Here is a 24,932-nt window from a genome sequence, read left to right on the forward strand (position 1 = left end):
GGGAACTGCGAGTAACTTAGGTAAGTAGCTTGAACTTGGATGAATGAGTAAGTGCAGGGGCAGGAGGGAGAGGCAGGAGACAGGATATGATTTTCCAATCTGTGGAGTGTGTGTGTAAGTATGCTGGAGGGGGGTGGGAGTTGAAAGAGGGCGTCCCTCTCATGGTCCCTCCCCAGCCCTGCCCCTTCATAGAGAAGTATCCTGTAGCAGGTCCCAAAACTGGAAACTCATTCAGTCCCTTCTGAATGGAGTGTCTTTAACGTGAGAGTGGAGGACTTAACTTTCAGCACGAAAAAATGAGAGCCCTACATTCGGTCCTGGTCGGTGCCTTCCTGACCCTGCTGCTGTGCCTCCCCAGCCCCACTCATGGAGGTAAGTGCCACTGCAAATCACTCTGTAAGTGTCCTGTTCCCTCCTTCTGCTGCCCTCTGTCAAAGATGCACGGGAGGAGATCAGATCACTGTCCCTGTCCGAGGCTTCCCCAATGCATAAATCAAAGCATGACATGCTGATGAAAACTATACTTCATAAATGTACTCTAAACTTTTGACTTTTACCTGCACCAGTACTGCATGTGTTATAAACTCCAGAACAGGTTTTCTGCTTTTTTTCTCTTTTTTTTGCTTTTGCTTTTTTGTTGTCCACCGGTAAAACCTTACTTTTCTTGTATGAAACTCAATACACAAGGGGACAGATGTGGCAAGGATCTGACCCTGGTCCAAGGACTGAGACGACATCTGTCAATTTCTCATTTTTTCCTTTTCCTTTCAGTCTGTGCCCTGGTGACTGTGTGAGCGCATTTATCTCGAGAATGTTTGCATTGAAAGCATGTTGCCAACAGGCAGGAGGTAGTGAAGTTGAATCCCTCTGTGGTTAGGAGGTGAGCCGAGGTCCCTCTGCCGGCAGCAATGAATGGCTCTTTCAGAGGGAAGTGCACGGTGGCAGGCAGAGCTGCTCCTTATCCACCCAGAGAGGAGAGATGAAAGTGAGCAAGGGGTTAGTAAGGGAGTGAGAGAGGCTGTGTGTGTGTGTGTGTGTGTGTGTTGGGGAGGGGGATGCTGGAAGGCCCATACAATGGCCCCACAGTGCATGAGTAGAGTCAGCTACAGATGTACCGTTCTGAATGTGATATGATGCAGGCGCTCTTGTCCTGAGAGTGAGCACATTGGGGATGTACAGTGTTTGGCTGAGGCGAATCTTGTATGTGGATGGGAAGCTTAAACAGTGTCGTCAAACAGCTCAACAAACTCACCTCAGCGCAAAATTGTACATATGGTGAGTTGGCAGGATCAGCCTTGGACTTAGAACAGCTGTTGAGCCCATTGTCTTCTGCCGGCTGTCAGATCTTCCAACTCTCACAGCAAATTCCACTCCAATTAAGTCCGGGCAAACCTCTCCATGAGCATTGGCAGATAAAGTGAAAAAGTGGCTTTTGATCTCTGAATGGAGGAGTATCACTTTGTTTCTGTGGCACTGAATCAAAGCTCAGCTGGAGAGCTGGAGTCAGTCCTTCTGCACTGTGATCTGTTCACCACCAGCATGAAAAGAGTCATTCGCCCTTCTGTGTGCTCATTTATAGATGAACCCCACCGACCGGCGTGACGGCGACACCTCCGCCGAAGAATTAGCTGTACACTGAACAAGTGGCGACTGCTGTCTGAGTGTATTCACATTCGCAGAAACCTTGTGTATAACAGTGTCGTAGCTTAATGCAGATATACATAGATTACAGTAGTTAGATCAACCCAGAATAAATGTTGGCAACGTATATTTCTGCGATAAATTGAATCTTTACATTTATTTACATTCAATTTTCAGTTTTGAAAGTTCTGCGTATGGTCTGATTAGGTTTAGGCCCAAAATGCTTTCGGGTTAGGGTTAGGAAAATATCATGTTTTGGCTGACCAGGTTCCAGAGATGTGGGCTGTGATTTGGACTCAAGTCACTGTTTTGATGACGTCCAACTTGACTCGACAGAAAATAAATTAAATGAGACTGTTCAATTGTTTGTGAGGATGTAATGTTGTGCAACATATCCTTGGTTTGCAGAAACGTGCAATGCCAACATAGAAAAAGTAAAGTTGTCCAAAGGAACCATTTCTCCTCATCTAATTATCAGCTGGCAGAATCTTCGCTGCCTCAGTGTGAACAGTGCTCACCCACTGACCCCGGAGAACCGAATGCTAATGTTGACCAGATGTACCGAGTCACTGATTAGATTATGGCCCCCCTTTGCTCCACAAAATGCTTGCCACAAGCTGTCGGGGGGACCCTTCCACCAACCGCCAAGACAGCTTACAGAAGGTTTCATTTTGTCTCCATGTTTACAACTTCAAATGTCACAGGCCATGACGTCCAGATGCCTCGGCGTTCTTCGCGTCATTGTCGCCTTTCCTTACAGAGGCGCTGTGCGGCCTCCAAGTGTTGAAGCGGTCTACCTGCACCAATTATTGCTGTATTTGCCTACCTTCAGGAACATCTTGCTCAGTAGCAGAAGTGAATACACGGCGCAGTGAGCCTTTTCCATGAGGTTTCCTCAGTGCTGCACTTGCCCATAGTCTTACGCCATCGTGTTTCTTCCACCCACATATCAGCCCCAGGAACAATTATGACGCAGTGTGAGCATAAGCAGGAGCTCACCAAATCAATTCCATAATCTTCTCTTCACGTAGAATATATGAAGAAAACATAAGAGCGCTAAGACGTGAGATGAAGTCTTTCACGGTCAATATGTTTTAGCATTCATGCTCGAGGACCTGCCTGTTTAGCCTCATGGTGATGTCATGGCCCTCAATTCAATGCTGCACCTGTGATTGATAACACTGTCTTTCACCTACCCAAGCTTGATAAATACCTGCCAACCCTGTCAGACCCTGTATATCAGTGACTATCATTTCACCATCGAATCTAAAAGAGTCACATCTTCTTTGACATTGAACGCAGACGACCAGCAGGGTTCTGTACTCAGCAGCCATGTGACAGCACTTTTTTTCCTCAAATCAAGGGAAGCTTGGTACTTTATCGTGGCTCTATCTGAAATTGGACATGACATGTTCCTGTTCCCAGTCTTTGAAACAGCCTGCAGCTCTGTATCTCTTCAGTGGCTTGGACTGCTGCTCTTTAACCACTGCTTTACCAAAGTTTGGAAAAATTGCCAGGGTAGTTATTACCAAACCGTATATTGCTCTCCAGTGCTTACATGTTGTTTGGTTGGCCTGGTAATAGAGTTTTGGGTTGTTTTTGTGCTGTTTTTCTGTTGATAGGAACATAAAGTTTGATGTGGCGATGTGAAACTGTTTGAAAGTTGTGTGCTCCTGAGGAAGCCACGTCCGCTGCCACTCCCCTCTGTGTGTAAAGTTAATGACTTCTTTCTTGCCCCATTACCGACCTTTTTTCCACAAAGTCTTCTGTGTGTTGTCTTTTGTTTTGTCTTGTTTAGTTTGGGAAAAACCCATTTATGAAAATAAAATACAAATATGACCTGACAGATGAAGACACAGACAGGGAGAAAATAATACGCCTGTCCAATTCTGTTGGCAGAACTGATGACGGTCTGTGTAAAACACTACCAATATGTGTGATGGGAAACAGCCTAGATCACATTGTAACACCATCTATTGAATAATCACTTGTCTAATTGCGGTTGCTTTTCTTGAATTGCTGTAATAACATATATAAAGGACAACAACATCTACTACAAACACTGTCTAATGGTTTGTGCACATTTTCGAGTGTTTCAGCAGCGCCTTGCTCCTGAATCTGTTTGCATTTTCAATTGCAAAGCTTAACAAGGGGATTTGCATCCCAGGACTGCATATGAGCCTGCTATCTCCCCCAGAGTATAATGTCTCCATGGTAACAAGGAGAAATAAACATGAAATTTGCCTGGGCTTTGTGAAGTGTCTGTATACAAGGCCTCCATGTGTTCCTTGAGAGTTGGCAGGGAGAACGGTGTGACTACAAGTGTCTGCGCAGAAGATTAATAAGTCCAATATTTGCATTGGGAAATTGATGAGATTAGTGTTGTGCTGGTTGTGCTGGTCCCACAGACAGGCGCACTTTGTGACCCTCCCCTCAACTCTTCAAACTTGAAACACAAGGCAATGTTAGGACAGAATAGAAATGGGGCGTTTGGAGTAAATCCAAACAGAAAATCAGAGTGTTTATAAATGCAGAGAGGAATGCACAGATCGTTCTGCTCCACATGTAACTGAAAGACTCAATGTCCAAAAAATATGCGGTCGCTTGAACCTTGTGAGAAATGTCAGAGCTATGAGTATTTCAGGCATTGTAAACAAAATATAAGCTGCAGTCTGTAACAAAATAGGTCACTACAAATTCCATGATTGAAAAGAGGAGGAAGAGGAAAAATCTCGAGAGTGAGAGTGAGAATAGTTTTATAGAGCTGCACACACATTTATTTTTTGTCTTCAACATGTGTCTTAATTTTTTTTTAAAGAGAATAAATTCTGGAGGTTTTTTGGCTGTAAAACAAGTGCACTTCTTCTAAAACATTCCTGTACTTGGGAAAACTTTATGAGACCCTCATAACATCTCTGAGCATGGGACACAATCAATATTGATAACGTTTCTAATATGATATAACCTCCCCTACTTCTGCCTGCCTGATGTTTTATCCGGCACTTCAGAGAGAAAGTTTCAGTGAGTCATGGTTTATTAACTATTTTTCGGGGATTCTGGCCCGAGGCAAACATCATTGCAAGAATCCAAAGTTAGCTGTGTGGGCAACCTCCCTCGACCCGCTCCTTTCCTCTCTATAACTTCATCTTGTTACTACAGGTAGAATTTTATATCTGACCTGCAGCAACAGGGTGGGCGGCATGTCTGCCCAGTGATTACAGTGTCGGCCCCATAATGGAAATGTTGGAGGCTCGACTTCTGTACCAGCAATAACTACTGTCCTGGTGCAAGACTCTGGGCCACTGCTGCTCATTCACAGGGAGGTGCTGTGGTCAGATAAGCCTGTAGGCTAAAAGACAGAAAAATGCAAAAGAATGCCTCTGAATAGCCAGGACTGACGATCAGTTCATTATTTATTTCACTAAACTTTTAAAGCTATTTGAAGGATAATTCTACTTTATTACAACTTGGGCTCCACAGTGTAACCTTTTAAAACACCTCCCTTACCGTCGTCATGTAAACTGGCAGTGCACAATCCCCGAGACAACTGTGACGACACGGTCGTGCATCGTGCATGCGTATTCTGTTTTTAGCTGAGTAGCTATGCGCCAACAGCAGGACAACATGAACAGTGGTGGACTCTCAAGCTTTTTTTCTGCTGCTGACTTAATGCAAAGTTACACCAGCACCTACTTGCCTTGCACGCATACTCAAATCATTTTTTGCTGATCCATGTGCTCATGGGTCATTTTCTCAACATTGTCATTTTTAGCAAAATGTAAATGTAAACTTGGCCGAAACCACTTTATGTGGCGATAATACAGAAAGTGAACACACTTAAAATGCACATGATTGAGGCCAGTATGGTAGATCAGTGTACTGGTCTTGAAACTGTGATGGATGTTTACAACCCATGGTCTGGCTGATCATTTTTGATCTTCAGCTTTGGTTTCTCTTCCAAATAAATTGGCTAACCTTGGGGCGAGGCTAGACTGCCAACTGGAAAACTGCCCTCGGGCCCCAGACTCTATGAAATCCCAAAGACTCCAGGTTCACTGTGTGGTTATTATTTTGTGGTAATTTGGTAATACTGCATCTACCTCTAAAACACAATAAAGCAACTGCATAATCATGTATCCTTAAGGCCCCGCCTTGTAGAGAGGGTCAAGTTGTTATCTTTTAATTACGCAAAACGTTCTTTAAGAATGTGATATTGTAGTATAACTACAATACAAACTGATTCAATAATCACCAAACTAATTGTTAATACAAACTACCACATACATAGGGAATGGGAGATTTGGAGAAATGGGAGGGCCGTGCCGACGGGTTTCTTTAAAGTCAGTCTGATCGAAGCATTTAACTTGGTGAGAACAACTCTATAATTACTGACAGGAATGATGGCCATGACTTTAATAAAAGGCTGAAGTTGTTATAAATCAGAATAATCCTTTACAGCAGGAGAAATGTGTGATGAAGCTATCAAGTTGTCCCTCACAGTTCCACAGATGTGCCAGATGCACAGCCCTTTCAAACTAAGGGAGAAATGCTTCTCTTCCTTCTGAATGTATCACTATCATTGTTGTCACACTTGAAGCAGAGGGCTCAGTGACTTCAAAAAGCACATATCATAGCGCAGTTTATTCTCATTGTGATGCAAGAACACCGAAAAAAATAAGACTTGTCCCTCGCCTTGAGGACTCTATACTCCCCTGGCAGATGATCTTTCCCACATTGCTCTCTTTGAGGTTGCTGGCTGTCAACGGCAGGCTGCTCGGATTATATTTTAGGGCCATGATCTGCTTAGAGCGGGCAGACAGCCCACACACAGACCTTATTTAGCCCTGGGTGTGCACACAAAAGAGTTTCTGTACATAAACACAGGCCCAGATTCTGTCCCTAGGTGGAAGGTCAAAAGCCATCTCACGGTGTGCTCCTGTGTTGTTTTAACCCTTTCCACGTCAATCAGATGTCGGTGGAAGGGGGTTTCGCGGCACATTAGTGACGGATGGTCTACACCCAGATTTCAGGTCTGGAAACGGCAATTTGGGAGTTGAAATTGTTGTTAAACTGTGATTAGCTTGTCGCCATGCAATTTAGGCAATTCTAAGGAGAAAGTCTTACTACAGCAACAACGCGGGGTCAGAGCTGCATGGGTAAAGGAGGAAAATCCAGATTTACTCCAAAGGACTGCGCTTAATAACATGTTTTACACTTTCATACATGTTGTTGTGTCTTGCTGATTATTGATGTTTATTTTGATGTTTAACAGAGTTAAATTTAATAGATTTTTCACTCACCACATTTTACAAACATGAACTGCAAACTGCAAGCATGAATTAATAAAATCAATCAATCAAAAAAAAAATAATTTAACAATAATACATATGCTGATTATACTTCTCACAAAGACCCTTGATTATCTTTGCACTCACTTACCAATTACAATAGTTGAGTCTAAGATTCGACAGCCATGCTAGACGCTCTATCAGGATGTACTGTGCTTTTGAGCTACAGGCTAACTTTAACATGCTAAAAAAAAATGCAAACATAATGCAATCATTTTGCAAGCAAACTGTGTTAGATTCAGCATATATTTACACAAACTCAATGAAGCTAGTGAGATACAACATCAAATATATTATACTGTATATTATATTGTATTTTCAGAGTGACCAAACCTTTGTGGGAATTGGGGTTCTACTAACATGTATATGTTTAGTAGGAATAACATTCACCATGTTCACCATCTTAGTTTGACGCATTAGCATGCTAACATTTGCTAATGAGCACGAAACACAAAGTTTAGCTGAGGCTGATGGAAATACCATTTATTCTGCAGGCATTTGTTTATAAATTTAGCCATAAATGATGGACAAATGAACTTGTTTACCTTAAGTTTTGGTGTTAGAGGTAAAGACAGGAGATCAACAAAGTCAAAAGTATTCATTCTCTGGGGAACATGAATGTTTGCACAAACTTTTTGGCCAATCTATCCCATAGTTGTCGACATTTTTCAGTCAGAATGGAAGTGGTGGACAATGCAACATTTTCAGTCAGAGACAAATCCAGCAGTGGACTGAGCAAAATGTTTTAATAACTGTGTGTCCTCACCCAAACTGGAAAGCTGGAACATTAGATTAGATTTTATGATATTTTTGTTGATATGGAGTCGTAGTGGCAGACAACAGGATATGGATAAAAATAACGTCAGAGTCAATTATTGGACATAATAAAGAGTCAACACTGTAAAATACAAGAGAGCTATAATAAAACAAACCAACAGCACTGCAAACAATTAAAAAGTAAAATACAACCTACCTTGACTCCCTAAATTGTCAATAATGCACACAAGGTTACCTGTAAGACCACAAAGGGGCCAAGTCCTGAAGTGGGACATTTCAAATCAAAGTGTGTGTTATGACCCTGAGACAGACAGGCTTATATTCTCCCCCCACTGCAGCAGCTGAACTCTGCATGTTTATTTTTGATAAGAGCTGTTGGGGAGTTTAGTGCCCAAAATGAAAACTCCAGAGAAAATCCTCATCATCACAGAACTGCCAAGTTTTCAATAAGCAGGAATTATGCATGACCAGATGTCTCCTCTACGGCCTCTATGGGTTTTTTTAATTTTTTTTTTTTTTTTTTTTTTTTAGAATAGTTTCATAATTTTTGGTTGAATAAAGAGATACCACTCCTATTCTGGCTGCCATTGTTTCTCTTATCCACTGAAAATAAATTGAAAGGGAAACAGGAATGCAAAGTGTCTTCTTACCCCAAAGGGCTTTATGGAATTACTCGGACGGTTCACCTCCCAAGATCGACTCTCAAGAGCTTTTCTTCCTGTTCGTGGTGAATGTTATCATCTGGTACTACCATCAGATACTGTTATCTGACAACATCATATGATAAAAATTACTGTCCTTAGATTTAAGAACAATGCTCGCTTTGTTGAACGCTCTGCATCGCATGTAACTCACATGCTCTGATCAGTCGAATCAGTCCAATGTGGGTAACAAAAGGCTGCAATGGGACTGGAAAAGGCGCGTGAATCATGGGAAATGTTTTGAATGTTTGGCTGATTCATCCTTCAGTAAAAGCCTGAGGTTTCCACTCCAACATCTGGAGTCTGCTTGGTCAGTTAGGCACCCAAAGCTGGAGGCTTTAATCATATTGTCGCTCCGCTTCTCTTACCTAATATAGACAAAACAACTGCGGTGAAAGAATGCAAGTGTGCTGCAATTAGCCAAGTTTTGAATGCTTGCTTGGATCTGAAGTCGTTCTGCAAACAGGGACCACTTTGTTATCAGATGTGTTTTATGTTTGCTCTCTCCAACTCCTGGGAACCTGGATCTTTTTAGCAAGTCCTATATACAGTCAGACACACACGGTAGTAATGACTCAAATGCATCAAATTAAAAGAGAGACATTGTAAAACATTCATGTGTTGTATATTGCAGTTCACATTCAATGAGTTTCATTATACATAGCGCTATCCCTTAGAGTCTGCTATTTTTACATGTCCAGCAGGGACAGTAGCTCGCACATGAATATGACTCACTCTCTTAAATATAGAGAAATCCACTGTGAGTGCAGGGACTCCCTCCAGCCCAGCGGGTGTATGACTCACAAGCACAAGGCTACAGTGATTAATCATGAGACATCAGACTCCAAACGAATTGTTTTTTTTTTTGGTTCTAATTAGTTCTCGGCTCGAGACGTTATTAGCCTTTGCTCCAAGACTCAGAGATCAAGCTTTAGCCGCAAGATGCTATGGCATGTTACAAAATAATTGCAACAATAATAATTGTAATAATAAGTGTACATTTGGTCCCAAAGTGTTTTAATGACAGTTCAAGGGTCTTCAACTTTTTTTAGGCCATGACCCCTATTATAGAAAATGATGTTGTATATTAAACTGAGCCCACAATAACGAGTAGCACTGCCTATAGGGTGTATAAATGTGTTATAGTGGATACAATAATAAGCTATTGAGATAATTATCACTGACAGATTAATATATGTATGTTTTAACACAGATGTTTTAGACAATTGTCTAAAAGTGATGCCTCTGCTTTGACGGCTTCATAGATTCGTTTCACAGCACGGTGGAACAGACACAGACACACACTGGCAATTCAACAGCCTCATTCACCCTGAAGGTAAAACCAAACTTGCAGCTGGTTCTCACTCCCACGGCCCAAATATTGCAACCTGGTCAGTGGCCGTATGCCGTAAGTTTGGCTGGAGGTAAACTAGCGTCACTTCCTAGTTAAGTGAACGAAAATGATGTAACTGAAGTCACAAATGTTAGGAGTGACAGTACATATGTTACGTTACATTATGTTGCATTGCGTTGCATTTCATCATCTTTGTAACTTACATTAGTTATTTTAACCCAAAATATCTTTTCCTAACCCTAACCAAGTAGTTTTTTTGCCTAAACCTAACCGCTTGACGTTAATTGCATTCTAAAAGTCATAACATGTGAACTAGTGGTTAGCAAGCTGTATTTTGAAAGTGGAACCAAACATTGCATGTGATGTATTAATGCTATTGCGGAGCACTTCACTTAGGCTAGAGGGGTAGAGTGTCACACTTTGAGGTCTAAGGCCGAATTTGACGATTTGGGAGCGAGAACGTGTTGAAAACTTTCTCTAAATATTCTTGTGTTTTCTGTTTTTGCACTTAACCCATGCTGTACCTGCATAGTCAGCAGCAGTTGCAGCATTAGGCATGTTAGCCTCATCCTCTGCAGTTTCCGGGTGGTCTCTATCTGTCTGTCTGTCTGTCTATCTGTCTGTCTATCTGTGCCAATACTATGTTGGACGCATGTTATTGTGTATTCTCAGAAAATTGAAACAATACGGACCCCCCGATGAGGACCCAGGCTCTGGTCTTGCAGATTCTGGCAAATACCTGCCACGTGATGGATAACTTCATTAAGAATGTGACTTAATTGTCTTAATTTTCAGTGAGGATGATTCCGACCCACATAAAATAAATATGAACATCTTTATCCAAATAGCTATTCTCCTGCTCTATCATTCCCACAACATGGCGGTGGGAGGCTACCGTTAGGAGGGCCACTTTTCACAGCATGCTGACATGAAGGCAGATCAGCGCCAGCTCCCATCCTGTTGAAAATCTTCATCAGCACCACCGAGGGACCATGAAGTGTTCTGAGTAATTTGACGCCAGACGGCCTCATTACAGGCTGGGTTCAGACAGAATCAAGGGGGCTGGGGATAGCACCAGGCCTGGGATCGGGTAGATGACAGTCTGGAATGGCTTGCACCAGATAAATATAGCTAGACGGGTGAACTAACAAAAGAGCTTGTTGCTTCACATGAGGTTGACGAAAGCTCGAAGGGGGAGGAAAGGGGATCCAGGCTGGGGATTTTCTATGAGTGTGTGAGGGCGTGTATGCTGTATGTGCTGCGGTTCACACAGATCCCAGTGTTCGGAGGCCAGAGCAAATGCCGTCATCCCGCTGGTTATGGAGGCTTAAAATAACCAGAGGAAGTGATGTGTCCCATGAAGTTTGGTCCGACTGACTATACAGCCGCCTGCAGTAGCATGAAGCGGAGAACAGCTGCACAGTGGAGCTGAAGCACACGTCACTGGTTTGCAAAGCCAGACAGCCAAAGTACTTGTGCAATCATGTGTTGAATCTTTCACTCGGTTGTGGCAAAACAGATGTTCAAAAAGATCAGCATAGTTTCATAGAATACTGTGAAGTGAGAACAAACTCTTGTAGGCGTCAGTTATATGAAAATTACATTTGCTTCAATAATTTACTTGGTTATCGTGTATAAAATGAAGCGACTCTAAATATGTTGTTTGTGTTAGAATTAAGTATTGATCATGATTACATTCTAGGGTTTGAGTCTGCTGAAACAGAGTAAGAAGCAAAAAAACTGAAAGAAGACACTGATTTGAGTGAAGTGCTTGCTCACGAGACATTTGGGGAAACATGTTTATTTGCCTTCCTGCTGAGCGTTAGATTAACAGACCGATTGTGCAATAAAGAAGTCTGGCTCCAACCGAAGGTATCATAATTTGCCTACCCACACTCCCAAAGCTCATATTTCATTTGCTGAATCGATTAAACGAATACGGTCTTTGTGTTAAACTACCGTTAAACGGCTGCTGGCTGTAGCTTTGTATTTATTGTCGAGATATGAGAGTAGTGTCATCTTCTCATCAGACTCTTGGCAAGCAAAGCCTTTCAAAATGTAGAACTATCGGCCCTAAGAAAGGAGGAGAAAGCAGCGCACTCATAATTCTGAGGCGGTCTTTTATACTCCTTGGGTAGAAGCCAGTATTTATCTCTCAGACATACTGTATATTGTGCGTCAGGCAAAATATGCAATTATTTTGAAGATTTACTTGGTTAATATTAAGTGTGTATATACATGTTTTCCTACTTTTGCCAGTTCTTAGAAGGTGGACATTTTGATGTTTTGGCATTTCTTTACATAAACATACTACAAGGATATTGGCTATTTCCACAAAGTTAGTTATTATAAATGCCTGCACCGGGTCCGATTCCGATTTAACCTGGTTGGAAAAGTCATAGAATTAAAATGTATTTTTGTGGCAGATTGCTGAGGATGAATTGGGGTGTCTGAGGAAAGAAGATTCTCTGTAGTCTGGTCGAACAGTAAGGGACTAAAATGAAGATCATTTAGTTTCACATCATATTACAGTTATTGATCTTACATAGCCACAAATATCCATGACCTCATTGCATGCATCCTGCAAAAGAAAAACATGTATTATGTTTAAATGCCTCTTTCTTTCACTCGCTTTCAAAGCAAACGCACAAAGATTAAGATCTTTAACACGGGAGGAGGTAGTGCTCATCATCCACAGGGGCTGCGAATCAACAAAAATGAAGTAGCTGCATTAAATGACCTTTTTATGGACCAGTCCATGTTGACCGCACTGTGAATACCGTGACTTACACTACCGTGGGCTTAAAGGCTAATCCTCAGAAATTAAATAAAAGATTCGCAAAGTAACTGGTTCATCAGTGTCCTGCTTTCATTAAATATATAAAGTAAAAACCCAATCGCTGCTGCTTCATAATGAAACTCTCACCTGAATGTGTGAAGGTGACTGGTTGAGTCTCCCTCTTATATTCTTCCTTGATAAAAAAAAAAAACAACAACACCAACAACAAAACAAGACATGCTTCTCACTTTTCTTGCGTTTCTCCGAGCACATATTTGCATTTCCAGACATTATTCGCGTTTCGTGAAATTTGGGGAGACCGAGCTCAAAAAAACGATTACATGCTTGATTAAACAAACAGAGAAAGGAAAACATGTTCCTAAAAGCAACTTTATCTGGTGGAAGAGAACAAAGATTGAGAGAAATGAGAAAAATAATCAGACTCTTTGAGCGACTGACAGCGGCATCTGAACGCACTGAAGTCAACAAACCATCGGCCAAACCAGAAGAAATGCAGATGACAGGAGGGATGTGTGCAAACCAAGAACAACTAGTATTTTTGTGGCCTGATGTGCTGGATTGTGCCAGACTGGGCCACGGGAATAGGCCCCTGGGGAATGAGAAGACACAGAATAGGGAAGCTGACCGTGTGTGACCCTGGAGCATCCTGTCACTTTACAGCCAGAAATACATTCCTGAGCTTGTCTTCAAGACAAACCGTTGTACAGGTGACCACAGAGGAGATACTCTAGATGTTTTAAACATTGTTGAGTTCAGTTCATATTTGGTGACTTTAATTGCAATTCTCTCAGGTACATTTTGTTTTGATGGTCCCCTGAAGAAGAAAGCGGTACACTGAAACACCATCGAGACGTTGCCACAACGAGAAAGCTTCCATTTCTTTACTTCAATGCAAAATAATGACACACGTGACCTGTTAAGGTATTCCAATCTCACAGCAATGTGGTCAAATCCTTTTCTTAATAACCTCCGGAGGCTATATAAGTAATTTACAGTGTGAGAGAGCATTCTGCTACACATAACCATTGGATGGCAATTAGCTTAAGGCCAGCCTAAGGGTGAAAAATTGAACCCTCTCTTTCTGGGTGCCTGATTCTCTAATGAACTTTAATTTATTAGAAAAACGCTCCTGGTGTTTATTTTCCTTTGTTCATTAAATGAGTAAATAAATCTTGCAGATGTATGGAAAAGAAAAATGGTCAAGTACAGACATATTATGTCACGCTGAAAGGGAATGTCTGGTGTTTGGCAGTCCTTTATCCTTTCAAATGGTTAAGATCACTGAGGTGATGAACTAACACTATTAACTCACTGGTTTCCATCTGTGAAAGTCCATGTACTAATATTAAGACCATCTGCTCTTCCACATCAGCAGGTTAATCCAGCGGAAAGCTATGATCCTTTATTGAGTTGACTAATTAGCTTGAGTTCAGGCTCAAATGGGAGATGTAGGTGAGGAGGAGGAGACACTTTAATCAGGTTTAAGCCATGAGTCAATTGAGACATCATGCATGGGGAAGCAAGTTTAAGGAGGGTGAGTCGAAAGTTTTACACACACAAGCTTCTACTACTACCAAAAGAGACGTCAGCAGTTTAAAATAGAAAGACCTGATCCGGCCCAAACTTAACTCCGAATAGGAGTATCTCACCATGATTTCATTCTCACTGAGAAAAGGAAAAAAAAGACAGTTTTACAGCCGCGACAAACTTTCTGTAAACAAAATTCATGTTTTCCACTTTGCCACCAGCCATTATCGAACCAGATAACACCCCAGTTTGTTGAGTGGTGAAGTGATAGCACAGAAATAGAGTTTGATACAATCAATCAGAGTCAGAGAAATATGCCGAGTTCCAAAAAGTATCACCAAGACGTTTTCCTGTTCCTGCAGAAGTAAAGATTTGACTTCGGTCATTTGTCACGCTGTGTATTTTGGTGGGAGTCTCAACACTAACTCGTTCAGCAGCTGTTGTAGCAGAGAAATCATGGAGTCGTCCAACACGGAGCTACTTCGGAGCACAAATATTTTCCTGGCAGCTGACAGTGGAATAAACTGGATTCACCGTGTTGCCAAATTGTGGAGTTCTTCTCCAGACTTCATTGAACATGGCTGTCAAAGGTAGAGAATATAGTCATGTTATCTTGAAACTTTTTGTGTTTTTGTGCTTCCCTGATGCATTCACACATCAAGTAAATAGCAGGGTATGCAATTATGTTGATAACTGAAACAACGTAAACCTCTCATGCCGCTACAATTCATCAGTTTTATAACAATGATTGAAATTGTACACAATCAAGAGTAGCCTTGAATAATAGACCGCTGATTATGTGTAATTATGAACATCCTCATTAGAGGCGGCACAATCACAAAACTTAAACAAGCCCACTTCAGGGTACCACTTCTGTTTGTAGCCTATAATAAATTACAGTATATCTGTTTGTTTAACACATGGCTGTAACTTTCCCTTCTCCTCTAATGCGAAATCTTCAGTACCTCTCATAATAGACTGACCTTTTGACCGTACTCTGATGAGCAGCCAACTTTATCTCGCCAAAAAGGCTTTACTGGGAAAGCTCGCCTCCAGAGGAGCCTGTTTCCAACACAACACCTATAGTGCTCTGCTGAAAGGTGAAATCTAGTCCACATACCAATAAAACATATTTCAGTGGTTTCTGGAAATTTGAAATTGTGCATTACTGCCAGGGAATGTTCAGCCATTGCCTGACATCTGTCTTGGTGTATGTTGGTCAGCATTCTTGCAGCCCCCTTGTTGGGCTGAGTGGATACAGTTTGGGAGCTGATGCAGGGAATTAGATCAGCAGTACCTTCAAGTGGAAATTAATGTAAAACAGATGCGGCAGGAGCGAAGGTAGCATTTGGTTTTGGTGCACACAACACTTAAGCTGCTGTTACAGAAACACAAAAGATGATGAAAACTAATAGAAGATTGATACATACCCACAGGTACACTGCAAGAGTGATTAGTTGCTGAAATTTTGAAGAAATAAAGTGAGTCTATTGTGGAATGAAATCCAAAATGCAAAGATACATTCTGAAGTTCAGCTAAAGCTAATAATTAAAATAGTTTCTCATTATTTATGTTTCTGCCCTAAGATATAACTGGGCTGTCAGGTCAACCTGTCCAAAGCAAGACACCTCTATGAATAATGGTTAGATTGCCATGAAACTTTGAATAAATATTCACGAATCCGAAAGAGGAGAAGTTCCTGTCAATTATTATGAATCTCTGACCTTTTCTTTAGCAACACATTCAGGTCAAAATAGACTTTATTATCAAACAGGACTCACAGTGAACCATACTTTGTCAGGCTTTAATTAGGCACTGTGCCGTCCAGCAGATTTCAATATGTTTCTTTGATATTGGATACGGCTTGATTGAATAAAAGGGGACTGTTGACCCTTGGAGGAGGTACATATGTGCTCTACCGAGTGCCATTCTGGTTTGTAAAGAGTTTGGAAAGAAGAGAGTTTGAATAAGGTTCAATCTGAAGGGCATTATTGTATGTACAAAATCCCATCAGGTCATTTCACTCCAAACTACAAAAGTCAACCTCATGGTTCCCAAGACAAAAAGTCAGGGGATCACCAAAGTTGTTCGGATTCATTCTCTGGAAACCTTGAATGTCAAGATGTGTGCCGGTCCATTTAGTAGAGATATTGCACAAGATAAGTCAAAACTGTGGCCTTCTGACCTTCATGCCTCCATGGTGTTGAGTCTGATAAACATTGCTGATGAAATAGCATAGTTTGAGATTTTTAGTCTTTAAACTTTTAACTCCAAATACACCTCAGAGTGTTACTGCAGCACCTACATCTTGTAAAATTTTCCATTTGCGCTCCTTATTTACTGATCTAATGACCCTGCGAATATCAGACGGCTTTTTTCCAGAGCTTGTGTTTTCAGTCCTCTGGGTGGGTTATGTGAAGTCTGACTATCAAATGTATGATTCATCCACGGACCATAATGGTTTTACCTTGACCAGAACAGACCTCCTCTGGCCTCTTTTAAATGCAAGTCATAAACTATTGATGGTGGTCTCCGTGTGAACTCACTGCCGACTCCTGAATCACATCGTTTCAGAGTGAGGTCATTTGGAAACAAAGTTAGTGGCCCTGAAACAGTCTGTCTGTCGAGAAATATTGGAGTTGGATAATATGCACTGCTACAGGCTGTTGTACTGGATTTATGAATGGGGCTCTAACTCTGAGCAGGTGTCGCCTGTTACAGATATAATCTAGTTCCTTCCAGTCAGTCTTGCCCTGCAAGAATACAGTATATTGTTTAGAAGAAAAGGAATCCACAGCATTGTTGAGTGAAATATAGATAAATAATGTTAAACCACTGAACTTCAAGCATAGAAGACTCATAGACTGCATGAAACGTGCCTAAAGACTAATATGAGCATATGGTATGTTTTAGTGACTCACTGTGAAGACATGAAACACGCATTGTGTGAGAAGGATGTGGTGGTGGTGCAGAGCTGGACATTTCATTGCCAAATCCAACAGGACCTGTCCCACACTGGCCGGCTCCACCCGGCCTCGCCCTCATCGTGTCATTTCTCCTCCGTCTCCTTCTCGCACGCCAAGAGAGGATCTGGACAACGTGTATGTCCAAAATATAAATGCATTGATTATTTCCATATATATTTATAACAATGTATATGGACATTTTCTCCTGACATTTTCGCTACACTTCAGTTTGTCCTACTTTGTCCAAATTCTGTAGTTTTGTGCCCTCAACCAATGATATGCAACTAAACTAATTGAAAATGACTTCTGCCCGTGTTTGCATCACTCACATTTGAATTCATGGCAGCAATTTATAATAACCTTTTATAAATTTATAGTTAATTAAACTTACCCGGTCAAACATTGAAATGGTCCACAGTGCAAAGAGTATTAGTTTCACAATAATGGCTCTAAAGTCGTGAGATACTTGCTTCTTTATTCTGCCTATTCTTTTCTAATCACCCTGCGTCCTTTACACGTGACTCTCTGGGAAATATGACAGACATTTATTTCATTATCAGCGGAGAATGCAATATTTTAACAGTTTCTGCATTATAAAGCGTTTTGATAATGTTTTTAGCAAGGAAGGCATGTTTTAATTTCTTCCTTCGGTGGATGTGTATGATCTCTAGTTTGTTAGTTATTTAGATTTATCAAGATTTGGCCAGAAAATCGTTAACAGGCAACATTTTCTATTGTTGCTATGGTGGTTGCTATGACTCTTTATCACCGAATCCACATAGCTTGTTTGAATTTGTGAATCGCTGTCTTCGTACCATGTACTTTTCTGAGCTTCTATGTTAATTGTGTTTGGGTTATGGACATATTTGATAATATTTTTTCAATAAAAACAATGGTTTTAGAGCTTATATTTTAATGTGATGTCTTATTTCATCTTCTTTGAATTTCCAAAAGGCTCAAATGTCCTTTCAAATTCAAAAATATGATACAATGTCATGGCCGTCACTTTTCAATAGTTCCGCTGAAAGAAAGGGTTTTACATTTGTCTGTGAAACTGAAGAAATGTTGGAGCATGTATGTATGTTTACAGAAAGATAACATCATTTAAGTAGGTCTTTCAATACAGTTTCTGTGATTTCTGCTTCAATATTAACAGTTTCTCACAATAATAAATATGTGTATTAGATAACACTGTCACCTCATTTGACCGTACTGGCACAAAGCATAATCCACAGCATCCTGTCCAACCAAGACACTCAACATCAAATGGACTGCTGTGTCTCCACAGTGTTAACTCTGTTGGCTTGGAAGTCACACAGCTAAGCATGTTTACGAAAATGCATCATTCACGCATTCCATACTTTTGCACTGCAGTGTTCTGGATGCATTTATTTCCACGGGCCCTTATTCTTGGAGAATTGAGCGCATCTGTAGAACATCTGAATGCCAGCTGGATGGTATTGGATGCCTTTGGCAGGATTATCGAGAAACAGTGCATTTTCGGAACAGCTTTCATTAGTAGTCAGAAATATACGGGCTTCATTTGGCCCGTGGAATTCAATTCCTCAACCTCATTTATATTCTAATAAACAACTGCGAATGTATTCATAACTAAAGGCCAGGACTCATTTACATTGGATCCACATGACCAATGTTATGAATGTTGAAACAGGACATGTGCTGTGTTACATACATGTTTCAAAGCCATTACAATATTTAGGATCATAACACTGCCATACTGAGGCAGTGAATGGCTTAACTAAGACTAGTTTTGATTTTGCAGCATGTGAAGAAGTAATATGAGACCTCTAAGTGAACTGTGTTGTAAAGTGAGTGGTATTCATTTTTAAATGAGCAGGCACAGCAGGTATCTTATGTTTAGTATCTTTAGTTGGAGGATAGCATGATGTACTGTATGTTCCTGCTGTTAAGTGTCCAGGGAACCAAGGCTTAAGTAACATGTCTATAATTATAATACCATTTTCTTTGCATAAAATGGATGTTCTGTAGTCGCATGGCAACAGCCGAGAGCATTAATGTCCATCAGCAGTCGTCCGGCTCTGCAGCTGAAGGAGAAGTGCTCCGTGCACACGAGGCTCTTCCCCGTGGACAAACAGTACAACACGTCTCCATTGAGTTTCCTGTCAAAATAAATCCACACTTGTAGTTTTTATGTGCCCTGAGTTTAACTGCAACTTCTCATTGAACATGACTGTAGTGGTAAGCGCTGCCACATCACAAAACTGAAGCAGTTAAAAATAAAACACATTATTAAGGCCTTATGAATATGCTGTCGCACAGAAAGTGACGCTATTGGAAACAAGACCAACGCCCTGACACCAGGCCAAGGCCTTCTGGTGAAACAGCAGATCAGAAGCTTCCAGAAGGAGCTCTTTTCCCCAAATACATCTTTCTCTGCTCACCAGAAAATCCCCTCCTCCCACTTGGTACATTGCGTACTTTTCTCTTTGAGTCTTTCTTTCCATTTGTCCTTTCCCTTTTCAGCTCTGAGTCAAGCGAAGTCAAGTGTTGGAGCAGACTTTTGAGGACACAAAGACTCCCTTTTACAGTAGCCTCCTGAAAAATAAGTTTTTGTGCCATTTGTTTGGTTTGCTTTTTTTGGGGAGGCAGTTTCCTCCACAGCCTGGATTGGATGGCCCCTCCCTTTTGCAACGGAGTCGCCCTGCAACTTATAAATGTTTAAAAAAGAGCCTCCTTCTCCTCAATCCAAAACCACCTCAAAGCTTGGCAGAGTTAAAGGACAAACGCAGTAAAACGTAGCACAACACATTCCATGTCATCAGCAACACAAAACAGTGCTGCCTGTGCCTGCAAGGTTTCGTATGTGCATGTGGTGCACTTTAGTTTTCCAAAGTTCTGTCAGTCTCAAAGTTTATGTTTGCTCATCACGCCCCGTACGTTTGTTTTTCATGTGGCAGCACTGTAAATGTCGATCCGCTCTCCATATGGTATGTGCGCATGGTGATGAGCACTTCAGAGATAAGGAATTCTCCAACACTCAGCAGCTCCACATTCAAGTCATTAGGCACCTTCACAACAGGGAGCCACCAGCTTCAACTGCAGCTTGTGTGTCTTGCTTAAAGGCAGCTCATTTATAGTGGGAGGATATGACATTACTCAACCCCCAGCTCAGTTAGGGATTCAAACTGACACCCCTGCAGTCATAAACCCTCCTCTTTAACCTTCATGCCACCAGCACACGCTTATGCATTCACTTGATCAGGAGGTGCTTTATCTGCATCGAGGGCTGTGTGTTTGTGCCTGTTTTGCCTGAGTGGATTGAATTGAGCGTGTCTGTGGCTCATTGAGATGATTCTGTGAGAGCAGGAAATGGGGATCCTCTTGTGTTTATTTGTGTGTGTGTGTGAGTGTGAGAGAGTTTTCATGTGTGTGGCCATGCGACGCATGAAAACAGATGGATGAGTCATACATTTGAAGCTTATCACTTATGTTGCTGCCAATAAGTTCAGTTCCGTTGTTTTATTTTTATCCATATTTATGTCCTTTTGTTGTTCTATGAAAAACTTTTTAACAACAATATTCGCCAAAAATGTGGTTTAGAATTAAAGTAAAACTATTTCTTGGAATAATGACACATTTGGTGAAAGCGGTCATGTTTTGTTTGTTTTTTTACCGAGATCAGTTAATCTACGCCAGAAAACACACTGTTTAATATGTCAGCTGATGTTTTGTCAAGGTTGACATTAAAAGTTATAAAACAGTGCACCGACTGAACAAATACAGTCAATTTAGGAACTAAATCTGTGCCGGATGCAGCACCACACCCTTCGTATGACTCAAAAGAATGGAAACAAAATGTAATGCAGCTTTTATAACACTGCTGATCAAACTGCATGAAACGTGCCTAAAATACCGGGGCTCGTTTGTCTGAGAAAGGCTGCCACATACACAGCCAACTACTTGCAGCGATAGCTTGTTAACCGTTAATTACGCTGCCATCGTTGAGTACTTGCACATTGTTCAATTAACTCGAATGTAAACTATCTCTGCAGGTGGGCTGCCAATATTCAGACAAGTGTGGCTCTTTATTTTCAGCGGAAAAGGAGAGCACAGGGCAGCTGTGAATTGCCTGCAAGATGTTTTTGTCACAAATAATTAAAAATAATTTTAATATGAAGCCAAGTTTTCTCAGATTGAGCCTGGTAACTTGGCTTTTGCACCTTTCCCTTCCTACTCAACATGATCAACATATGTTTTTCGGGATGTTCTGTGCCTGAAACAGAAGTGTGCACAAGCTGTCCGTCCAAAATTAACGGTTTTTAATTTGTCAGAAAACTATCCATCTCATGATCCCTCAAAGTCTGTTCAAAACTGAACCATCTGAACATTTGCGACATCAAACCAGCCAAGAGAGGCTCTTAGCCTTTTTGTCTTTTTGTGCTTGTTATTAAGTCTGGGTTAAGTTTGAGTGCAGGCACTCGGTGGCTTACAAATTGGTTCAAAGGGAGCGAGGCAGCCGAATCAAAGCAAAGAAGGCTGCACACACCAAAAGAGATAGAAATGATATCACCCACACACATGATGGGAAAAATTGCTAATGAGTCTTTATGAATGTCTGACCCTAATAAGAGTATAATCGCATTGGGAGCTGTGAAATCATGTGTTCACCCATTAGCAAAAGGAACACACTTCTCAGTCTCTCCGATTAGTCCAAGAAGCTCCCAAAAGAGCCGTTAGCGTGCACACTCGAGAATGTATTTAAATCCAGAGGAATTTTAATTACTCTCAGATAGCTTTCAACTGGGTTAGCTTGTGTTGTGTGGATGGTGAATTAATGGTTTCTTAAGCTGTTTTCATTTCATCCGCAATCTCAGACAGGAGTAAACAAGCGTACAGCAACTTCATAGGTGATGTCAGTGAATTCTTTTAGTCATAAAAAACATTTAAACATATGTCACATATTATATTAGACAGACATAAAACTTAAAGTTAATTTTATATATTAGTACTCCCCAAACAACCTCTAAACACACTTTAATGTGTGTAAAATTGGTGGATATAACTCTATTTAACAAAGATTGACGTCTGTTTCACATTTCAGTTTTCCCAGAGTCAGACTTGAGTCTCTGCGGCGGCTGACAATCAGTTGACTGACTGATGGATTTGAACATGTCACTGTATGTTTCTGTTTTTCAAGCCTGTGTTTGACAGATTCATCTTTGAGAAATGGGCGCAATATTTTATTTTTACTCACTGGATTTAAAAACAAAAAGAATCTAATTAAAATTATCCATTCATCAAAGGTTTGAAAAGTTGAGAGGGATAAATTTAACACCATGAAGTAACCAGGATTTTATCATTTGTATGTCTGCTATTCGAGACTCGCTGTGAGAGACTGAAGACTTTTTACAGAAAGCTTGTTGCCAGCTTGACAGATCATCCAGATCTGTGAAATACACGAAAAGCTAATCCTCAGATTTATGATTACCATATCCGCCGGCATGGAATCTGATCTCCCTGTGAGGTATGAGAGGTAGTATATGCATGTCAAGATCATGTGGCGCATCACTTCTCACACGTATTGACATTCTGCGAGGTTTGCTTACTTAGCGTGCATAAGGACCAGTGAACACATCTGCAGATGGTTTGTACTGCAGGAAGCCTCCTGTCTCATTTTCCCCCATGTTTTACAGGTGAAAGTATGTAATCAGAAAGAGGATGGAAAAGTTTAAAAGTTTAATTTTAACAAACTCTCTCTCCTTCCAAATGAGCCACAACAAGAAGATAATGCATGATAATTCCCCTGCTTTTTTTATTTGGGTAAAGTTCAAATAGTTTTATGCAGCCAACATTCAAGTAACAACTAATGAATCCCAATGAATGGCCAGGTGTGCAAGGGCGATTTCTGCAGCGGGTCAAAAGAAAAGCGGGCGTAACAGTGAAAGCCTGCCTGAAGCCTTGTAAGCCTCAAAAATCTAACCTTAAAAGGGGATTATAGCCGTTTTCCTGACTTTTTGGATGTTTGGCTCCGTGATTGAGATCAAGGGTTTTTTTTTTACACAGATTGAAGTGCTCCTCTGTGTCTACTGGGAGAAGGAATTTAAAGGCACTTGAGTTTATTTTAACACTCCTTCACTCTGTGATAGTCTTTATTACACACAATGTGATTATGAATGAGCCGAGGAAGTTAAGAAGTCATACATCAACAGACATTGATTAAAGTGAATCACTGTGAAATCTGCATAAGCTACATTAGTTGTTATTGTACGTTAATATGTCAATTTCTTATTGAACTAAAGGGACCAAAGTGGAACTGTAATAGAGAGGAATATAAAAAAATGTAGCTCTGGCAAGTGACCAAGGGACATTCCAAAGTTATTATTAGTCATAAGATTCGAATTTGGTACACAGCAATGTTGAAGCCTTTTTCCGTAACGAGTCTTGTTCTTGAATCCTGGAAGACCTGTCAATTAAGTCAACACAACCCGCAAGGATACCCTCTGCCCATCCGGATAGCATCTTAATGAAACAGAAATTGTAAAAATTGGCATCTTGATGCGCACTAGGAGGCATGAAATTTGCAACTGAGGCCATCAGTTCTTGTGGGAAAACATGTATTGACTGTATTTCCATAGAAGAGTGCTCATTAATTTTTTGCTTCTCAAGACACTTGAAGATTCAGCTATGGTGGTTTTCACTTGATTGAAACTTAACGGCAAAATACGAACAGGCTTCCTGAGCAGTCTGAACAATAAATATATATTTTGATGTAAAGTGATCACAGACTAGTGGTTTAAAGCACGCTTGGCTGCCGTTTTTAGCTGGTTAACATTCATAGCAGTCTATAGCTTTAAATATAAATGTTACATCAGAGAGTAAAAGTCTGCTTTTTAACACCAATAGTGATACAGTGCACACAAAATACTGTATGACTGACCTGCAAGACTGCTGAACACGACATGTGGTCAGGGTGCCATTGTCTGCCAAATGACAGCATGTTGAGCACATGTTCATAAAACATTAGAAGGGAAATGGAGAAGAAGGTGAAGGACAGAGCGGACCATTATCTGTAATAGCACCATGATGACATACTTTCGCTCATCCACAGGGAGTAGGGGCACAGAGGTAGACTTTTTCATGAACTCATTTACATATTTTAAACACGGTACACAATTTGTTCTTTGTATGCCTCATGCATACTGTAGACCTACTTTATGACTTAATTTGCAGGTAGAAAACTGAATAGGTAATGCAGTGTCACAGTATGTTGAGATTTACACTTTACACTTACACTAAGCTCTACTACCTGCTAACATGCTGTCACTGTTAATGTCTTCATATTTTACAGTTAACAGCTTTCTAAACTCTAACAGCAAGTGAGTAATCAGAGCTTGACAACAAGTCACATCAGGTGTGTGAAGCTTTGTATTTTTCCGCGTGATTCATTACCAGGGATGTAATGATATACTGAATTTTGGAAAACCGCGATAAGAAAATGCAGCGATAGCTTCGTGGGACTGTGATATCTGTCTATATCTATATCTTCACTCATTCTCCTTAGCCGCTTTTCGCTGTAAGAGTGTTCTCCAGGCTCATTAGGTGGAGCGAGCAGGCCGTGCCGTGCCGCTGCTCCGCCACCCGTCCTGTCTGCTTCACCAAACGAGCCCAAAGACACTACAGCCACAACAGCCAGGTGGTGTGTTCACCAGCAGGGAAACTGCGGCTCACAACCCGCTGCATCAGCCACGCCGCTGGCTGCCTGTTTTTACAAACCAACCACAAGAAAAAACATAACGTCATTAACAGCCAACAACCAATGAACATACGTTAAAATAA

At 41.0% G+C, this 24,932-nt stretch overlaps 1 protein-coding gene across 1 annotated transcript in view; it reads left to right on the forward strand.

Annotated features, from left to right (window-relative positions):
* The first annotated feature begins 260 nt into the window (after positions 1-260).
* cspg4 (chondroitin sulfate proteoglycan 4) overlaps positions 261-24,932 on the forward strand; it is a 76,343-nt gene continuing 51,671 nt past the window's right edge. Inside the window, exon 1 of the mRNA XM_084363232.1 lies at positions 261-372. Coding sequence (XP_084219358.1) covers positions 297-372 — 76 coding nt within the window. The 5' untranslated portion in view covers positions 261-296. The remainder of the gene's footprint in view (positions 373-24,932) is intronic.

The sequence above is a fragment of the Pagrus pagrus genome, assembly GCF_965226575.1.
Source record: "Pagrus pagrus genome assembly, chromosome: 10".
NCBI classification, from domain to species: Eukaryota; Metazoa; Chordata; class Actinopteri; order Spariformes; family Sparidae; genus Pagrus; species Pagrus pagrus.